The sequence below is a fragment of the Syngnathus leptorhynchus genome, chromosome 8, assembly GCF_054491065.1.
Source record: "Syngnathus leptorhynchus isolate UIUO chromosome 8, UIUO_Slep, whole genome shotgun sequence".
In the NCBI taxonomy this organism is placed as follows: Eukaryota; Metazoa; Chordata; class Actinopteri; order Syngnathiformes; family Syngnathidae; genus Syngnathus; species Syngnathus leptorhynchus.
In genome coordinates this window covers 12944819-12965113 of record NC_141202.1, presented here as the reverse complement: position 1 = coordinate 12965113, position 20295 = coordinate 12944819, and the positions used below count along the sequence as shown (strand labels likewise).

Here is a 20295-nt window from a genome sequence, read left to right as displayed (position 1 = left end):
AAGCTTCTGCTTTTGATGCAAATCACGTCTCCATTTATGTACCATAAAACAAGCGCTCCTCTGGCGCACCGGCGTTTATAGTCTGGGTGGTTATGGCGTGCGTGGGCTTGCATTCAGTGGCTAGAAAATGTCTATACTAGCCACTAGCCTGTTGAGATGTGATATTGAGACCAAGATAAAATGTTTCAAAACGTCTTACGCCATTGATGTGACATGTACTAGTCAACGGAACTCTCTTTCACTGCATTTTTTTGTGTGTTCTTATACTATCTTAAGTAGGCTCACGTAATAGAGGGACTGTGCCTAACCCGTGCAACAATGTGGATTCAACTAGAAAGTGTGGCAAGAGTGCCACAGATGAGGAAGGTCATAGCAACAATTTCACGACCTATCTAATGATAGCGGCCTAATCTCCCACCACTTTACCTGATAGCCCCGACATACAATATGAAGAAGACCCGAGTCTGCATATTTACTTGCCAGAAATTCCGTCGGCACCTTTGGTGGCAGTGCCTCTGACCAGTTTTTGCATATTGTCATCAATTTACCAGTTCTTGCAAAAGTCACTGTTGCGCCATATTTTCTCTACTTGGAGATGATTCTGGTCTCCAGTCTTTTGAATTGAAATTCACTTGGTTCATTGTGAAGGCAGCTGCTTCCCCACTTACGGTATGGGAACGTGTACACTTCTGCAACCACTGATGAAAATTGTTTTCAAAACTTCATCTTGATCTCTCTTTTTTTATCATTTTGCCAAAACCTGGCATGTGAACACAGTGAGTTGACGTGTTGTAACCGCCGAACGTCCGCCCACGTCGTCACTGAGCGTCGTGGGCCCTCTGCTTTTTCAAGATCCCCCTTTCCTCGACACCTCCTTTCTTGTGTCCGTGCACACGCGCCGACGCAAAGGCAGCTGAGCATTTGGTCACGTTCAGATTTGTCTCACTCAACGGGCCGACGTGCATCTTTCAAGCCGTAGCCGAGTACAGTGCGGCTGCGGGAATGCGGCTGCGGGAATGCGGCTGCGGTAAGGTGTGTGCTTGTTATGCTGCTCATGTCATGAGAGCGACAGCGAGAGAGGCTCCCTTGTTCTGAAGCAGCGCATCTCATTTAATGGCATCATTCAGGCGGGAATGGAGTCCGGTGCGAGGCGCTGGACAGTCATGGCAACGGGCATAGCAACTGGGACCTGTGAAGGACATCTGGAATAAATGAGTTAGATATGTGGCAGCGCTGCTTTCTGCTGCAGTCCTGCTGCAGTCCTGCCGAGATGAAAACCTCCTGTTTGTTTTCTCAGAGCCAACGGGCAGCATTTCCTCATTGTTTAAGTCTAGCTGGCCCCTCGACTTTGAAGATTTCCCAATCTTTGTTAGCGGCAGAATGATTTCAGGGCTCGGTGCGGAGGTGGGATCTGCAAGGTGGAGGGCTGCGCCGTTGTGGGGGTACTCACAGACCATTTCAGTCAAGGCCAATCAAAGCGATTCCTTTCATTCCCATTAAATGTGATGTATTACAGTCTCCACATGGATTAGAATATCGTGTTTTGCTATTCCACACCAACGAGCTAAACTTGAGGCAAGCTCTTATTTGGTGGCACTTGGAGAACAAAAGTGTAGCCTGGCTTCTATCTCGTTTTAGACTCACACGCACGCACGCACGCACGCACGCACGCACGCACGCACGCACGCACGCACACACACACACACACACACACACACACACACACACATACACACACACATACACGCGCGCACAAAATAACGTATTTTTGGACTATAAGTCGCATTTTTTTCATAGTTTGGGTGGGCGACTAATACTTAGAAGCGAGTATTAGCTTCTAAGTATTAGAAGCTAATACTCGCTTTATTTTATTCACATATGTGAATTTTTTCACAAATTTTCAAAATTAAAAAATCCGCGATGTAGTAAAACCGCGATAAACGAACTGCGATGTAGCAAGGGATTACTGTAATTTGAACTGCAAGTGACGTGCGCGGCGCGGCGGTTGTTTACATAAAGGACAAAGGATTTGATCACGGGATGACGAAGATGACGAAGGGCCCCACATTTGAAGAATTTAATGATTTGGAGTGACACAAGGTTTGAAAAACGTAGTATTTATGTGATAGTTATTTGATATATTTTATTTCGTGTAGCAACTTGTACATGTTTTTATCGTTACAGTTCAGCAGTAGGCTCGTTGAACTCTTGTTTTGAGCCGTTTACCAAACCCACGTCTTTCCTGGTACTTTGTGAACACTACAATATAGTAGCGTTAAAGGACGCTATAAAAGATGAGGAATTTGATCGATGGATTTAATGATTTGGAGTGACACAGATGTTTTGATAATATTGTTGTTATATGATAGTTATTTGATATATACTTTATATATTGTTATATGGGTCCATGGAATAATAAGAAAAACAACTCACGGCAAGTCCGACGTCAACGGCGCATACGTGGCATTGTTTACATAAAGGACGATCGATGGATTTAATGAATTAGAGTGACACAGATGCTTTGATAAATGTGTTATTTATGTAATAGTTATTTGATTAACTCTGAATGTTACGTCAGGCCCGTTCTCAGCTCCTCCTCCTATATGTCACGTTGACATACCGTATCGTTTAGCCTGTTGTTGCTGGTTCATGTCTGTTCTTTGTGTTGGAATTTGACAAATACATTTGCCCCAAAAGTGCGACTTATACTCCGGTGCGACTTATATATGTTTGTTTTTTTCACTTTATTGTGCATTTTATAGCTGGTGCGACTTACACTCCGAGCGACTTTTAGTCCGTAAAATACGGTAGATGCGACCCCCCCCCCCAACCGTAGATGGCTCTTCCTGTATCATACGAGCTGCGCCTTCAGCCCATTAGAGAAAGTAGGACAGGGCTGATGACCATATTTGGCAGAGGGGGGGCTTGGTCCTCCCTGCAGCCATCTTGCCTGCCAGGCCGCTGATGCTCTCGCTAGCTCCCTTGGCCTCTGGCGTCATCATCATCCATCCCCCCCTGTTGCTCTCCTCCGTCTCACGCCAACTATTTGACTTCCTCCTCCGTCTCTTTAGCGATACCTACTTGAAAACCTAACCTTTGGTTGCGACCTGATCTGGAAAGACTGATTGAAAGCCCTAAACCTTGTTTGTAAAGGCCAAACACTTTGTTGAAAGCCCAACTTTAGTTTGCTCCTAATGGCGCGTTTCAAACGAGGCACATGCCGCTTCACGACTGATGTTTAATCCCCTGGTTGCGTTCCCTCATCAGCACAGCCCTGATGACACGCTTCAGCGTTCCCCAAACATGCGCCATCTTCTTCTCATTGTGCACCCGTTTTGTTCAAGCGTGAGCTTAATTTGCTGGAGCCTGTTCGCGATGGTGGCACTGCTTCCGCTTCCTGGTAGCAGGTTTCATAAATACTTGAATGCAGGGCGCAAAACAGCTAGTGGCGAGCACCCAGGCCTCGTGCCCGCCCTTCTCCCACTAGAGCGGCTCGACTCTGCTCTGCATCAAGCAAAGAACAGAATCGAATCGCCCCGTTGGCCAGCAATTTGGGAGAGTGGAGCAGAGCGATTCCTGCACCGACTATAACATTCCCAGCGAGCCGGTGCTGTCTTCCTCAGACTGGGAGGAAACTGTGCCAGAATGCGCCGCCAGTCAAAGCAAATTCAGGACCGAACCGTCTGGGAGCGTCTCTTCCTGGGTTGCTTAAGTTTAAACCATGACTTTTTTTGGAATCTATCTTTTCTTAATTAGTGTGAAGGTGAAAACCTTCACACTATTGTTATTGTATTAGTGTGAAGGTGAAAACCTTCACACTATTGTTATTGTACTTTTTTGTTGTGCCCGTTTTTTTGTCCCTTAACTACTTCCACATACTTCAACCGATTCACTCCGTTCCACTTTTCACTTATTCCAAATATTCAGGAATCGAGTGCTTACATTTTTTTCATTCAAAAAAATTTCAGTTTTCACAAAATTCACAAATTTCCGGCAATTTTTGCCCCATTCATTCTTAATAGCAGATTCAACATTTCACATTTACGTTGTTCCAGTTTGAAATTCACATAATTCAACACATTCAAATCACATTGGGGACATTCCCGAACTTGCCAAATTAAAAAATTTCACGTTTTCACGTTTCAAATTTTCACAAAATTTCGCAAAATTTCCCAAAACTTCGTTTTTTACTTCTAATTTCTACATACTTCAACCGATTCAACTCGTTCCAACTTTCAACTGTTCATCTTTTGCCTACCTATTCCACACCTTCCCATTTAGCAAAAATTTCACATTTTTCAAATTTGAAATTCAACCAAATTTTCTAAAATTTCCTTTTTCCACTGTAATTTCTACATTTTTCAACCGATTCAACCCATTCCAACTTTCAACTCTTCATATTCTTCCTCCCTATTCCCCAAATTCACACTTACGATAAATTGAACATTTTCAAATTTGAAATTCAACCAAATTTTCCAAAATTTCCTTTTTCCACTCTAATTTCTACATTTTTCAACCGATTCAACTCGTTTCAACATCATTCTTCAGCATTCACTGAGTATTTATTCAACTTCTTCACCTTCACACGCAATTTCTTCAGGAATTGCAAATTCTAGTTAGCTTACCATGTTGAGTTCTTCAGAGACTTGTGATTTATCCATTCTACTTTTTGATGTTGTTTCATATGATGGCTTCTTCGTTTTGTCGCAAAAATCTATCGCAAAACTGGCGCACCGCGAATTTGCTAACTGGCTCTCTACTCAAGACTCGAGTGACTTAATACGCATTTTCAAATATGATTCTACACAGCATTGTTGCCACACATCAATGTGATACAACAGCAGGCGGTTGTTCCACAGACATCATCTGGAGTCGATATCGAGCTGGTGACAAGAAAAACGAGTTGCGTCGACCATTGACTAAAGTTCTCATCCTCTCTTTTGAAGAGGGTTTTTGATGGAATTGGAAGTGCTGGTGGCAAATAACACATCATTGGGTTTGAGGAAAGAAACGTATTGCTCAGGTATTTTGCCAGAATCCAGTAATCGTGTAAAGGCCACATTTGTTTGATTTAAAGAAATTCAATCTGAGTTTGTGCGACTTGCCTAACACGGAATCCCTGACCTCTTACGGGACACCCCAAAAAATATTCCGAAATAATCTTCTGCATATTCTGATATCCATGTCATTGCTCGCCGTCCGAGCATGGCGGCAAATCTACACGACAAACTCGATGCTTCTTTCGCGGCAACTTCTGAATCGACTCCCTGCAAAAAAGGCAAACGGAAAAAGCGAGGTCTCACGAGGAACGCCGACGGCTCGGCTAACGACATATTTGCACACGCGCCAAACAATCTGTTAAGGGAGGTTTGAAATATTTGTCGACATTCGCCGCACCGAAACGTTTGTCTGTGGAGGACATACAGATCTCGAGAGTTTGTAAATTGCAGTGAATATTTGCGCAGGCTGTTTGGGATTTCCGGTGTGTGTTTCAACAGGCGTCTGGGTAGATGCGTCTGGTGTCCGTATGAATTGCTGATGGCAGGTGGCTGCCCTGGGACCAGTTTTTCCCAGACAGCAGATGGTCTCGTGGCAGACGGGGGCCGGCCGTCTTTTTTCCTCCTCCATATTTCAAGGCCGCCTTCTCCCTTCAACGCAAAAGCCGCTCAGCTGCTAAATTCGACGACACCATAACAGAGCAAGGTTACGTTTGAATTTTTACGTTGTTGTTTGGTTCGTTTCGTTGCATGCATGCGACCATCTGCATTCTCTTTGTCTGCGCCATTTTTGGTCAATCCTTTCAGTTTCCTGCCAGTTTTTGGTACACAATCTTCGTTTTCATGTTTTGCTTCCACAAGCAATTTTACTCAACGCCATGATAGGTAGATGCAGACAAAAGATAGAAGAACCCAAAAGACGGCCATTTTGGTTTGAAGCGTCCATTTTAGGTTTTTTTGTGACCTTTCCTCTCTTATTTCCTCAACTGTGCAGGTTGAATGCAACTGTCTGTGTGTGTGTGTGTGTGTGTGTGTGCTGAACATAGCGCTGAGAAACCTCTAATAAGTCATCATCACATGCTTATACCTTGACCAAACATCTTGTCTGCGTGCGTGAAGGCCACTCCCTCCAGATTGCGAGCCATCAATAATGCAGCACAAGTGCGCGGAATTCCACTTATATCCAACTTCTGACTACTGTTAAAGGATACTAATGAGGAAAGTGAATGAGAATCTAGATTTAAATGCCTTCTTTAGCCCACTGTATTATTGCTAATGCTAACCCATAATGGGAAATACATAAAAATGGAAAACGCATAAAAAATCCAAGCAGCTGATTTTATTTGGTATCGACTCCGTCCCAAATGTTGCTGTGTGGCGCGAGGCTGCAATACAAGCAGAGCCGCGTTTTCTTCAATAAAATTTGCGCCAACAAGTGGACAAAAGCATCCGAGGAGCAAAGTGTGGCGAGACGGTGGCTGGCATCCGCGGCACCGGGTCCACGTGCGAGTGTGTTTTGACTTGATTAGCGGCCATCTTTGATGCAAGCCAGACGTTTTCAAGTGTTTGTTGTTGCCGGCGTGTTGTTTGCTCGCCGTTATCACGGCGGCCCAGACCGACGAAGCCCTTTAGTGGCGTATTAGCCGCGTTAGCATGAAGATTGGCGGGCCTTGCGTGTGTGTTTCTCTCCCCAAGGGAATATGTTTTGCCATATGCGTGCGTTTTCAGTCAGCAGGTGGCTGCGGCGGTGTTTGCCGACGCGAGCCGTTAGGTAATCACTCTGATCTATTCCCGAAGCGGTGTCATTATATATAGCATTATCCTCTCTGCCACCCACTCGCTATTCTCTCCTTCTCTTCCCGGTGCACTTACTCTATTTTCCGCCTCCCCTCATGGAGTCCTCCAGCCGCTGCACTCCCACACTCGCTCCATCGGGCCGGCATTTGCTCCGACTGGATATATTAGCGCTCCCCGTTGTTTGTCTCTGCTCTCTTGACATTTCGCTTGTCATTTCCCATCGCTTTCCGTCACCAAGACTTGCACCCCGCCGGTGTTTTGAGCCCAAAACATCCCATCTTTTCCTGTCTTGGCTTCCATCACATCACGTCACGTATTGATTGCATGCTTCTTTGACATCCACAGCAACGCACAACTACAAGAGTGTGCGTACGTGCGCGCGTACGTACGACGTCAATAACTCACCTGAGCAAGCGGCAGGGTGGGGCGAGAGTAAATCAGGCAGAGTGAAAGATAGTCAAGCTTGACAGGCTGCATTTTAAAGGCAGCATGCCAAATGTAGGGCAAATTTCAAATCACAACCCCCTGGCACCTTGGGGAAGTGGACCAGCTGTGTTAAGAGCCCCCCGACATACACATATATACACATAGTATATTCTTACCGCCTAGCCACCCGGCTGGCGATAAAACAAATGGGTAAACTCCCAAGATGGCAACTGACTAGTGTGGCTGGCATTTGTTCTTGCAAAATAGTGAGCTCATCAATAACTGATCATTCAAGATAACAATTCAACCAACTGCTTTTCTATGAACCATGATATTCAGTGTCTTCCGTTTTTTTTATGAATTATTCCGTAAAAATTGGTTTCTTGTCCCTCGAGAAGTCAGGACATTATGATGATTGCAACCACAGCCTGACTTTCATACTATTAGACTAACATGTCCAGATGGTTGTTGTTTCCCACCACCTTTGGGACTTGCAAAAAAAATCCTTCAGCAAACGTAACTACGGACGTGTGCAATAAAGAAATGGAAGATGGGAGCTACAATATTACATCAACTATATCTTGCACAACTACTCCTGTTGCTCGATGAATTGCGAAAAGCCTCGTTTTGGAATTGCAAAAAAATGATCAATTGTAAGTAAGTAAGTAAGTAAGTAAGTAAGTAAGTAAGTAAGTAAGTAAGCAAGCAAGCAAGCAAGCAAACAAACAAACAAACAAACAAACAAACAAACAAACAAACAAATAAATAAATAATTATGTGTATATATAGATTTTTAAAAAAATCGTGAATGAGTTAAACGTCCCAAAACTGTCGATTGTTAAAGACAAAACAAAGCCGTCTACAATTAAGCTATCCCAGTTACTATTTTTGCATGAATATAATAAAAAGTTTCAACTGTCTTTTGTATCCTTCACGATGTTGTTTATTTTTAACCTGTTGTCTACATTAACATGTAAATCGTCTTATAATCTTGTCAACACACTGGCTTCTTGTATTAGTCATGCCATATAAAACCCCGTCTGGGTTCATTGGCGACGTGCCAACAATTTCATTATTTTATACAGTGTGTGCACAATGTATTTCATTAATGGCGCATACTGTAAATGCCATCGTGTCACATCTTATTCTGCTCGCAGGCATTCGGTGACTTATACAGCCCATAATTTCATGGTAATTTGCATGAAATCACATTGTATGTTCTGTTTTGCATGTATCTGGTCATCTTAATGAATTCATTATGAATTAAAAAAAAAAGTTGTTTAAAAAAAAGAAAAAGGTCTGCCGGCGGAATACATAAAGGTGACTGTTCCCGACAAATAGCAATTAAACTAAACCTGACCCAGGCGGCGTTGAAGCCGAACGAGCGACGCTAATGCGAGATGCGCTCGTTTTCCTCATTTTCTGGATGAAGTGGCGCTCGGCCTCACGTGACGTGCTATTATGCATGCGCTTGTTCAGCCAGGGCCACTCGTTTACCCAACAACAGAGCAAAACAAATGCTAATTCTGCATTAGAATATGGCTGTAGCTGCTCTTAGCATATGCTAGCGTTTATTAGCATAGAGCGCGAACCCCTTCAGCGTAGAGAAGAATTGCGAGGAGCCCGAAGAAGCCACTCGGTGTCACGCACATTTGTGGAGATGCACACTCTGCTTCAGAGGTCCACCTGCGTAAAATACACTTTTATCACAACCATAAAAAGTGCCTACTAATTGTCACCCCCTACTACATATTTAGGATTCAATAGTAACACTGAAGTCATCATGTTGCGGCAGCTAATCATCATCACAATGTCTTCATCCACCGTTTTGGATCGCGACCAGTCCAGGGTGAAACCCGACCCGGAATCGGCTCAGAATAACCCCATGGCGAGCCTCGAGAGTAAAAAGCTGCGGATGGAAATTTTAATAACTGACCTAACGTTAGGCGAGCCGAATGTGACCGCCAATCGGACATTAACATTTGACCCGATACGTTTCGGTTCCAGACGCCGCCGAAATGAGTTATCATTTTTCTCAGGCAACAGTTTTGATGATGTCGTTGAGACACCCGCTGCCTCCCGCCGCTCGTCGACCTTGAGCTGAGTCCCGTCACGGGAAAAATGACGGATCGCGGTGTCAAAAATCAATGGACACTTGAGCATAAAAAGCGGCTGTCTATTGACACATTTCATTTATTGTTAGCGCGAAGCCTCCCATCAGCTAATTTCTACTTTTAATGCATAGGATGAAATTTTGATAAAAGCTTCTAGTAAGTGTGGTGGTGTTTTAAATGTTTAAAAATAGTTAAACAGACAGTCAAGGCTGAACTAAAATAAAAAAAAATCACAAAAGTCGTGTTGCTAGACATCTCTCCCCCCAAAACTCATTTTGCTAAACTGCAAGCAATGTTGTAGTCAAATTCAACTCATGCCTCAATTGTCACGTAAAGGAAGGACGGAAAATAATGGCGGTGCTAGATGCCAAAGTATTGAGCAGCCACCATTTGCGCATTTCACTGCCCTCCTCGCCTCGCGCCCTCTGCACTCAACCTTTTTCAGCTTCATTAGCGCCACGTCTCCACACGGCAATTTTATCAACGTCCGGCCGTCTCTTTGCACCGTCTCAACGACGGGGAAGAAATTTGGAGTGATATCGATCATTAGCATTCCCGTCTCGTGAAAAAATGTAATTACGAGACTAATTTGATCTGGTTTCAAGTGGCGCTACTTGAACGACTCCAGTCAGCAGTGGCCAAACTGTTGCCGGTGAATTGAATTCCCATAAACGGCTGCGAATTCAACTTTTAATCCAATATATACATTACAATCTAAAAGCAGCCCGGCTGGGAGATATACACCGCCTCGGGATTAGCATAATAAAATACCGCCGTATAAAGGCGGGGCTTTTTCTCCCCTTCTTTTTATCGTTTAGTGTTTGCTACAGTTATGGCGCCTCGGCAGTTCAATTGAAAAAGGCCCGTTCACACTGATGAAATCATTTTGCCTTAGCGGAGGCAGAAAAGTAATTTCCCGCTGCGCGGCCTCCTCCGGCAGTGTGACAAACTACACATCTAAAAATAAAGTGAGCTGGAGAAAAGACAGCGGCAAACCAAGGTCATGAACTGCACGTCAGCCGCAACGCCTGACGGCGATAGAATAGCAATCGGTTATCCGAGACGGGCGCCGATAGGTTGCCTGTTGGTCAATTTGTTCGCCGATTTCAATGATCACCGATTGCGTGCACCTTTATTTGAACCCTTGCAGTTATAAGTGTACCTAATGTTGTGTCCAGAGAGTGCGCATGCACACCCAAAACCACGTCCTTGGTTTACGACGGTCTCGAGTTACGCTGTTTCGTGTTTACGACACATCTCATATATATAAAGCCTTTTTTCCACCTAAGCTCTTTTGCGTCGTAAGCGTCGTGAAGGCGTTGTAAGATTCGAAACCTGCAGGAACTAATTCGTGCGCACAGCGGAAAAATACACCGCGAGAGAGGCTGTGGACCAGGAAAGACGGCATTACCCACTCACATGGCATACGCCATTTTGAACTGTTGCGTCATCTCGCTCTTGCAACGCCCCTTCCAGTGTGAAAGACAATCACAGGAATAAAGTTAAGGAATTGTTTTCTCGTTTTTATATTACTGTACTGTTTCATTTTATTACTGTTCCAACTTACACAGAAATTTGGTTTACGTTGCCGCGTAGGAACGGATCAACATCGTAAACTGAAGACCCCCTCCCCCGTACAGTCCTGTATATTTTTGTTACATAGTTAACAGACTTGTATCAAATTGTAATCATGTGTCCAAGAGTTGTGACCCCCCCCCCCCCCCCCCCATGTGCTCTGTCACCACAACTGTCAGCACGTCTGACTTAAGCTTCTCCAGTGTGATTTTGAACACAAAAGTTCTCTGCTATTTTTGCAACAGCATCAAAAGTAAAATTCCACACTTAGCTCGAGGCGCAATTGCCCCAATAATGCCCGGACTGTTAAAAAATGAATTAAACCAGATAATTACAACGCTGCCTTGATTTCTCTAAATTGTTTTTATTAAGCTTTTTAGAGCTTTTAGCACCCAAATGAAGTGAAAAGCAAAAAGTTGTCGCATCAGCCCGGGGATGAGAAGGGAAAAACATTTAGCGACAAAAAGTCCCGCTTTTGCAAATCTAACATCTGATCACTTCAATTAAAGTAATTGAAGTTGCACAAAAAAAGCCAATCGACGGATTGTGTCAAAGAATTCCGTAGAGCCGGCAAAGTCGCCTGAACCCAACACGAGGCCGATTAAATTTATTGCATCTGTGTACGCTTGTGTGCGACCCCCCGCATCAGCCACCGACTTCCTCCTCCAATCAACAGCATGTAAGAGTTGATGTTAAAAGGCTGTCGGGGCGCTCCGCATTAATACTTGGCTAATTAGCAGCAGGCGGCGCCGTCACAGCCGACGCTCCGCGACACAACGCGTCGACGTCTCGTCCTACTTATTGTGCCGACTTCGCCGCGCAGTCGGGATGGATTTGTCTTTCGCCGGCACAGTCAGGATGGATTTGTCTCTCGCTCGCGGCGGGCTGAAAACAAAGCCGAAATGAGCACGCCGGCAAATTAGAGAAGATGAGAGCACAGCGCAACAAGCGAACGAGCGAGCCTAGCTCTCAGTTCTCAGTCAGCACTAATACAAACACAATTTCATCAAGATGGGCCAGTATATGCTTTGGCTTCTTCCCACTGCAAATGCTGTCGTCGGCGGCGCAGGTGGCGAGCCATGTCAAGGACGCTTTGTCGCCTTTCACTTTGCGCGGGCGATGCATCGTGGTGCCACCGTCGGAAATGAAGCCCCCCGAAACTTTGAGTCATTTGCTTTCAACTGGTTTCTTAGCAACAAGGGGTGGTCCGACTTACTCAGTTCACTTCCTTCTCTCGTCATGACAAGGTTGGTGACACATGTAAAATTGTTCGCTCTCTTTGTAAAAAGAAAAAGTGTGTCAGTTAACCTGCTGTAAACAATAAGACCACAAAACGATTTCTGGTAGTATTTGTAGTATGATCATGAGCAGAGCATCAAAATCCTCCCAAATGGTATGAAGTGACTCTTTTGTGATGTAATTCAAAGTCTGTTTTACCTGCGCCAGCACCTACCCCTTCACCGTCGGTGCCACCGCCTCCATCCGTCATCCTCGAATCTTTTGCCACAGCAGCAACAACATGACAAGGAGAGAAGGACCAAATGTCATGTGAGTCATTGGGTGCACAATCTGTGTGTGTGCTTGTGGAGACGTCCGTCCACGGCTGCAAGAAGACAAAGCCGCTCCCTGCAACGGCCAACCTTCCAACCCAATGGGATTCTGTGTGCTCGCTGAAGGCGTTACCCATCCAAAGCTATTAGAACCCGGTCTGCAGGCATGCTGACCATTTCGTTGTCTTCCCCCAAAAAAGACAACCGCATCCAGTCTTCATTAAGATAAAAAAAAATGCATATAGCCCCCCCACACACACACATTGATGCTGCCCCACCTGCCTTTAAGTAAATCAACACCTGCTTACAATACGAAAGCAAGCCAATTGCACCAAAAGGAAGTAACGTACGCTTCTTTGTCTCACAACAGAAGCACGAGGCTCTCCAAGAAGACCCTCGCGAGTGCGTTCCTCAGAAGAAAAAAAAAGAAAGACACTGAAACCTCAGGAGAGGCAGTTCAAAAGAAGTAGAAGGGGAAAAAAATCTTCTCGCATGGCAGCATCCGCGTTTGCTGGGGGGAGGTTGGCATAGGGTGGGGGGACAAGTGCAAAGAAAGCAGAAAGTAATACTGTCATGTAATATCCTGAAACAAGGCTCACCCCCTCCTCCAGAGAAAATATTCCACATCCGCTGCGACAAGACCCACCATTTCCTCTCCTTTTTTTTTTTCCTTTTTTTTCTCACTGTCCTTTTGTAACACAATGTAATCATGATGTGATGTATGCCAGCCACCTTTCTTGAAGCCCCATTCAAATGTTTCAACTCATCAAAGAAAAGCCACAGGGCGAGTGCAGGGTTCGAGGGGAGCATCCTAATAGTGATTAAACCACTTGAGCCCCCACCCACCATCCTTTCACACATTGCTGTTTCCACATAAGGGGAAGCAAGCCAACCACTTCTTGTAGTTGTGCATCAGCAGCGTTTTCATTGGTTCTACTCGATCCTGCGCTGACTTCAAGGGCAAAATACACTGGAGTCTTGTACAGTGACAAAGCTCGAGGGGAAGCCGCAGGGGACTGACCCTCAAGTCCTTTAAATATCCCTGGACCCCGCCAGGTGCCAGACCACGTAATTGTCTTTTTGGTATTTTCATTGTTTTTCTTTCTAATCCAGTATTTTTTCCCCCACATTTCCAGCCATTCCACAAGAGAAACATATCATGAATCTTTTTTTTTTTTTGCGGACCCCCTGAGATATCCTTGGCCACATCAAACAACAAAATCCTAGGTCTCTCTGCCAGTGGTCTTCCACTGATCCAGAAATCATGTGCGGGGCAGTCTACAAAAATTACCGTGGTATTGAAATGATTGCCACGGCAGTGTTTGTAGACTTGATGAAAATCTACCAGAGCATTGTATCATGTAATATTTTCTTGATGAAGCAGCATGTGGCGCGTGGCTTGAGGTTGTTTTCGAACCTCCTGTTTCGAATGACTGCAAATAATTGTTTGTGATGATGAGGCGGTGCAGCTTGTCTTACGTATGCGATTGCAGCCGCACGGCAGCGTATGGAATGCTGCATTCTTTGTCGTCACCCGCGAGAGCCAAAATGCCGCTCGGGTTGGCAAGGAGACATGGTGGGGGAGGGGGGTGAAGCGGAGACAAAATGCAAGGGAGGGAGAATAAGCGACGGAGGGGTCACAAGGTCAGACGTGGGCAAGATGAAAAGAGGAAGCTGGTGGGAGGAAGGCTCGCTTCCTCTTTACATCTGCTGGGCTGTCGGAGCTGCGCTGCCAGTCCGACACATGGCGCAACAAAATTTAAATTGTTTTCATTTCATCACGTTGACATGTGCTTCAAAAATTAGGTGCAGTTTAATCTTTTAAATGCTTGGATATTCAAATGGTTCCAAATCATGCTATCAAGATGCTACCCTGCTTCCATCCTTCCTTGCTTGCTTCCTTCCTTGACTTCCCGGAAAAGTTGACTTCCAAAGTGTCTTCCCACTTTAGTTGCACTTTTTTTTGTGACACTTACACAGTATTTGTCATTTTATAGCACCCGTCAGGCTCATAATAGAATCATTTGGGCTCATACCAGTGATCATTTATTTGCGAGTAAGTGAGTTCCTTGCTAGTTTCAAATAGTGAGTAAATGTCATCAACTTGAGATGTACGTTGCTACCATTGTGTTACCTTTACGTAGCAGATGACAAAATGTTAGCTTTCATTGTGTAGCCTTCATGACGCTAAGGAGAATAACGTATCTTGCTCCAGGAGTTAGCGTTGTGTTGCATCGCCACAGGCAAGATGAAAATATGGCCGCATGAAATGTTAACTGCATTCGAGAGTTTCTGTCTTGTGATGTAAGAGCTTTTTTCCGTTTGACGTGTTATCATTTTAAATACAAGCCGCCGCGTCGGATGACACAATATCAGGCGGACATCATCCGTGGCCGGATTTCATCTGATTTGCATCGGACGGTATAATGGACGCTGGCGTTGGTGATATTACCGCGTCCCCCCCACCTCCATTTGAATCCAATTTTGCATTTTTGCCTTATGGTGATTTATTCGATGCTCCCCAGCCAAGATGGCATTTTACCTCCGCCGCGCTCAAGCAAACATCGCCGAATGCAAATGGAGGTGCGCCGCGCCGAGCAGCTTCCAGGTAGAGATCCACATCAAATGAATAAATCAACGTCTGCTCCAAATGTTCTCGCTCCCCTTCAAGTCTGGGACAAAATCGCTGGGCATGAATGGGGGAGGGGGGGGGGGGGGTATTGGGTATACAAATCTGCCGCAAAGTTAGACAAAAAAGGGATAAAAAGGAACAAAGAGCCGGAAAATGTCAGAGCCAAGAGACTCGCAGCGATGGCGGGATTAGAAAAGTGAGTGTCAAAAGGGGAGATGGAGGATTAGCCCATGGAAAGTTACAGCAACAACATGGCAGAAGGGGAACATTTGGTGAACAGAAAAGCCATCTGTGCGTTCACGTTCAGTCGGGCTGCTCAGCGTTCTTTGGCCCAGAGGGAAAATACAAGTGGCAAACTTTGCTCCTGTAAGGGTGAGGGGGGCCACAATATGGGTTTATAAAACAATAAACAAACATTCCTAGAAAATCACTATGTCTTATCACAGCGGTTCAGTACAAGAGTTGAACCATTCAACACTTGCACTGATGTCCATGAATTGATCTCATAAGGAAGAAATGTCGACCGGTGTCACGGTACGTCTTGCGCTCAACTTTGAAGGTTTACGGTAGTGCATCTGACACACACACACACGCACACACACGCACGCATACACGCATGCACATAAACGTGCCAAAGTCAGCCATGTTGCAAGGCTGCGGCGCTGCTGAAATCCTGCCCAAGCCGTTCCACTCGCAGATTCAATTACGGGAATGATTCATCCCGCCATTATGACAACTGTCATATTTTGTTGTGTCACACAATAAGGCAGAGAGGGGAAAACAAACCATTCGCCAGACCCCCCCCCACCCCAGCTTCCCTTCCTCGCCCTCCTCCTACCCGCCTCAAGCTGCCCTCCTCCATCCGACTTGTTTTTGTCTTTTGGCTCCCCCCTCCCCGCCTTTCTCGCCTTAGTCTTCATTCATCCTCTGCTCATCTCCGGTGGGTACAAGGCCAGATAGCCTTTCTGATTTTCTCCAAGCACCACCCCACCTCACCCCACCTCACCCCTCTCCCGTCCAGCTTGTCCTCCATCATTCTCTTCGCCTACCTCACTCCCACCTCTTCTCCTTGGTCTTTCTCTCTCTCGAGATAATTAGGATCTCTGATTTTATGTTTCTCTCTTTCATAACAGACACTGCAGACACAATATGCAGGCAGCCAAGTCCACTCTCAGGCACGCGCACACGCACACGCACACGATAGGCATTTCCATACAAGCGCGGCAAGATGAATGCCCCCTGATTTCTCTTTTCTTCTCAGCTGCATTTGCAGGCAGGAAAAAATTTGAATATTTCTCTGCTTTTGCCTTTTGTGTGTTTGTCGGTGGCATGCAGGGTGGCTCGAGCCATGAAAGGTGCGCGCGTGCTCTTCGATACAACAAGGGGAACGTGGGTGCGGCTGGGGTGGGCAGGGGGCTTCTGCAGACTGACAGCTGACACACACACACGTACACGTTTGATTACAATCACAGCGTGACATGTTCTTAGCCTTTGTTACTGCGGCTGTGTTACTCCGTACCTGTGGTGGCGATACAATTGAATATTAAATGTATATTTGAGTTTTTGGCGGGGAGGGGGGTTCTATGTTTAGCGGCTCACAAACGGTGAAGCATAATAACACATTACTCACAGGCATATATTCTTTATCCTCTGTGTGGAAGGACCCACTATATGACTCAAATGAACTACTTAAGCGCTCTGTAGTTTTATTATTGTGTGTTGGAATGTTGGTATGGTCCTTGAAATGTCTAGAAAAGTACAATGTGTATTGTAATCATCCATCCATCCATCCATCCATCCATCCATCCATCCATCCATCCATCCATCCATCCATCCATCCATCCATCCGTTGTCCTCGTCTCTCCAGCCCACATCCCCCTCCCTCCTGCATGTATGATAAGCACAATAGGCGTGTTTGCCACCTACCACAATATAATTTCCTGGCTGAGAGGCTTGACACCAAATGTAATACCATACCAGTTAGAGACTCATTACTCATCTACTTTTATCTGCACCAACTCACCAAAATCACCTGAAGCCTAATGTGGATGGATGTCTTGAATACATTAGACTGGGAACCAGATAAAACAAGCGCCTCGTGTCCAAGTGGAAATGATGACGTGCGCCGGCCCGCCCATTTTAGATTTGCATCACTTACAGCTGATTATGAGAGCCGGGCAGTCAGCACGTACGTTCGGATCTCGCTGGTAACTTCAAGACGACATTCTCCAGGAAAAAAAAAAAAGACCCAATGGTTGTTTGTGCCTTGTGATACGTTGGCGACACGTCCATGACCTCGCCTGCCTCTCACTTCAAGTCAGCCCAAGAAAAAAATGGTTGTCCTGTATCTCGGCATCAGAACGTCCTTTCAGGATGCGACATCGCCTTGTTATCGGCTTGCCAGGCTCCTGGGATGGAAGCCATGTGCTCGTCGAGTGACGGAGCCTTCGGAGGAATCAATCGGCAACTTGTAGCTATAGGTTGAGGAGGATCCGCCACTTGCCGGGAGCTTAAATTACGACGATCTCGCCGTCTCGCTTGATCACATCTCTGGGCGGCGTCAGTGAAAATTATGTAAACACGGCGGCAGGCGCAGTGTCTGTAAAGGTGCCCTTTCTCCTGCGACTCACTCTTCTCTCTCATTCCAGCCAACCACTTTCCAATCTCCTCAGCCCGAGCATTCAATTTTGCTTCTTCGATTCCCTCGCCGGCCTCAGTCAATTCCCCCGGCCTAGCTTTCCTCAGTCATCCTCCTGGATCCCCCCCCCCCCCGCCGGGAGTACAGATGCTGTTATTTTCCCCCTTCTAATGCTGTCAAAAGCCCTCAGTAGCAATGAAATAGGGGCCCCTTTCAATCCTCCTTTATTGATAAAGACGTAGAGGCCTCACTCGGAGGGCCCTTAGTCATCCGCCTTCCGGTAATAGCCAATCAGACAGCCTGGCTCAAATGCTGGCCCTCTTCCGGGATAGGTTACCCACGACGTTTTGATTGAGTGCGGCTGCGGCGCCACCTCTATGGCCCCTGATCGATACGCCATCACGCTGACACTCTGCGAGTGCATGCCATGAACATGCTGAAAACAGCAAGGGCGCACATTTGAAGCCAACGGAACTCAAATTTGTTTACATGGCGCTTTTACCGCAGCTGGACCAAAGTGGTTTACACACAAAAAGAAAGAATGGATAATGACATGACATGCGTGCTACTACCGTGGTGATTCATGCCCTGTGACCTTTCATGGCACACCGATGGGAAATCACGGATCTCAGTGTGTGGTCAAACTAATCATTGGTTGTTTTCCCCCCACAACAACATTCCGCTCATTTTCACACACACACACACACACACACACACACACACACACACACACACACACAGACACACACACACACACACACACACACACACACATGCTCTGCGTGGATGTTAAACAATGTCTCCTACCACGCGGCCATTTTTTGTCGAGGTGTCGCGCTCGGGTCCGTCCTCAGTACACTTTGACCAGGGCAAAGCGTAATGAGGCCACCGCAGCCATCTGCACAGTATGATGCTGAGCTATTAGTATTAGTGCCATGTTTGCTCACGCGTGCCACCCCCTCGTTTCTCTTTTTTGTCCGCTCTTTGACACATGAAACACAGGAAGGATAACGTGGAACCAGAGCAAAAGAAAGAGTGGGGCATGTTGTGTGGAGAAAAGGCCATCAAGTGAAACCAAAGGAGATGAACAAATAAGTTTTCCATTTTGTCGAATGACTCAATTCGTTGGGCGTTTTACGTGCGTGTTGCAACCTTTTGAGCTCGTCCACCTGCTCCATCCTTTCTGGCCATGTCGTCAGTCGGGGCCAGGCGGCATCGCCTTGCCCCCGGGCTGCCTGCTTAGCAGCGGTAATCGTTTTCCGGATGAACTTGGGAAGAAGTTCATGTCGGGACACGAGCAAGGAAGCTGAGCCTCTTGTTTACGGCGGCGCTCTCTTTGAACTGCCTCCGGAGATCTCAAGGCTGAGGCCTGTCACTTCCAAAAGAGCCAGTCTCTGCCGACAAGGGAATGTGCCGGGCATATTTCACCCCTAGACAGGCGGTGCATGGCGGCACCACATTAAATCTCGCCACAGTGAAAGTCGAGTTTTGTGAGAGCAGGCGCTACTTGTTACGGCACACGATTGAAATCAGTGATGAAGAACATGTTTCTTCCCAGGGGCCATTTGCGCTACCTTGGTGGGCTCAACTACTACTACAGTAACACTGTGGGGGTTACGTTCCAGACCATCCGTCACGATAAGTGAAATTCAAAGAATAGAAATATCCTATTCAAATACTCCCTGGCTGTGCTTTTACCGCTTTTACAACACTTATATTTTTAAAGGTCTTTAAACGCACTTTTAAAATAATACAAACATAAAAACATGCACTATATCGGGAGAGGGGAAGAGCAATGGATAAGAAAATATTGTACAAACAACATACCGATACCTCTGTTCCCACTGAACAAATCACAACCTCCCCCGTAAACTAATACATTTTACTCCTCATTATTGATTATCAAGTGATCGGACCGCCGTCACATTTCGTATCCGTAAAATGCAGGATTGGAGCGCATTTCACCTTCAATAATCTAGGCTGAGCTGAAAGACTTGCCAGTTTCATTCTTCTTGCATGTTCAATCAATGTGATTTTCAGTCCATGAACGTGCATCATATCCTCCGTTCCCGCAGGTGGTGGTACAGGCAGCCAGCAGACCGTTCTCCATGAGGAGCAGTAGAAGATGCCGGCTCTGCCAGCACTGCTGCTGTCAATACACTTGCTGTCCTTCCTGCTGCTAGCCAACATGCCGCCACGTTCGCTCTGTCAGACTCCCGTGCTCTCTGCCGTTCGCTTGGGTGAGTTTCCACCTCCAATCCTACAAGTGGCGTTTCCGGGACAACAAGTCAGGGTGCATCTGTCTTTCCAAGATGGAGAAGAGAAATTCTTCACGTTGTCATGCAAAACTCTGTCATTTTCTGATTCATAACATGTTTTTCCCCCAAACAATCTGTGAACGACGACAACGGTGCAAAGTTAAGCTCCGTTAGGTCCAATAATATGTGAGAAAACCTGAACTGCACTTGCACCACGAACCACATCAGTTGGCGAGGCCTGTCCGCTGCTAGAAAAATATCAATGATGTCGATTAATTATTGATTAATCGACTTGAAAAAGCTTCTGA

The 20295-nt window shown here is 45.9% G+C and overlaps 1 protein-coding gene and 1 long non-coding RNA gene across 4 annotated transcripts in view; both read left to right on the top strand.

Moving 5' to 3' along the window:
* Window positions 1-20295, top strand: part of grik5 (glutamate receptor, ionotropic, kainate 5) — a 77874-nt gene that overhangs the window by 28876 nt on the left and 28703 nt on the right. For both annotated transcript variants that reach the window (XM_085917776.1, XM_085917775.1), the window contains one exon: window positions 19805-19969. In XM_085917776.1, coding sequence (XP_085773902.1) covers window positions 19855-19969 — 115 coding nt within the window. In that variant the 5' untranslated portion in view covers window positions 19805-19854. The remainder of the gene's footprint in view (window positions 1-19804; window positions 19970-20295) is intronic.
* Window positions 11589-14021, top strand: LOC147053776 (uncharacterized). 2 transcript variants are annotated; one of them, XR_015066940.1, is made up of 3 exons: window positions 11589-12156; window positions 12356-12457; window positions 12830-14021. It is a non-coding gene; the product is annotated as an uncharacterized LOC147053776 (long non-coding RNA). The 2 variants fall into 2 exon arrangements; XR_015066941.1 differs by having other exon boundaries at window positions 12356-12747.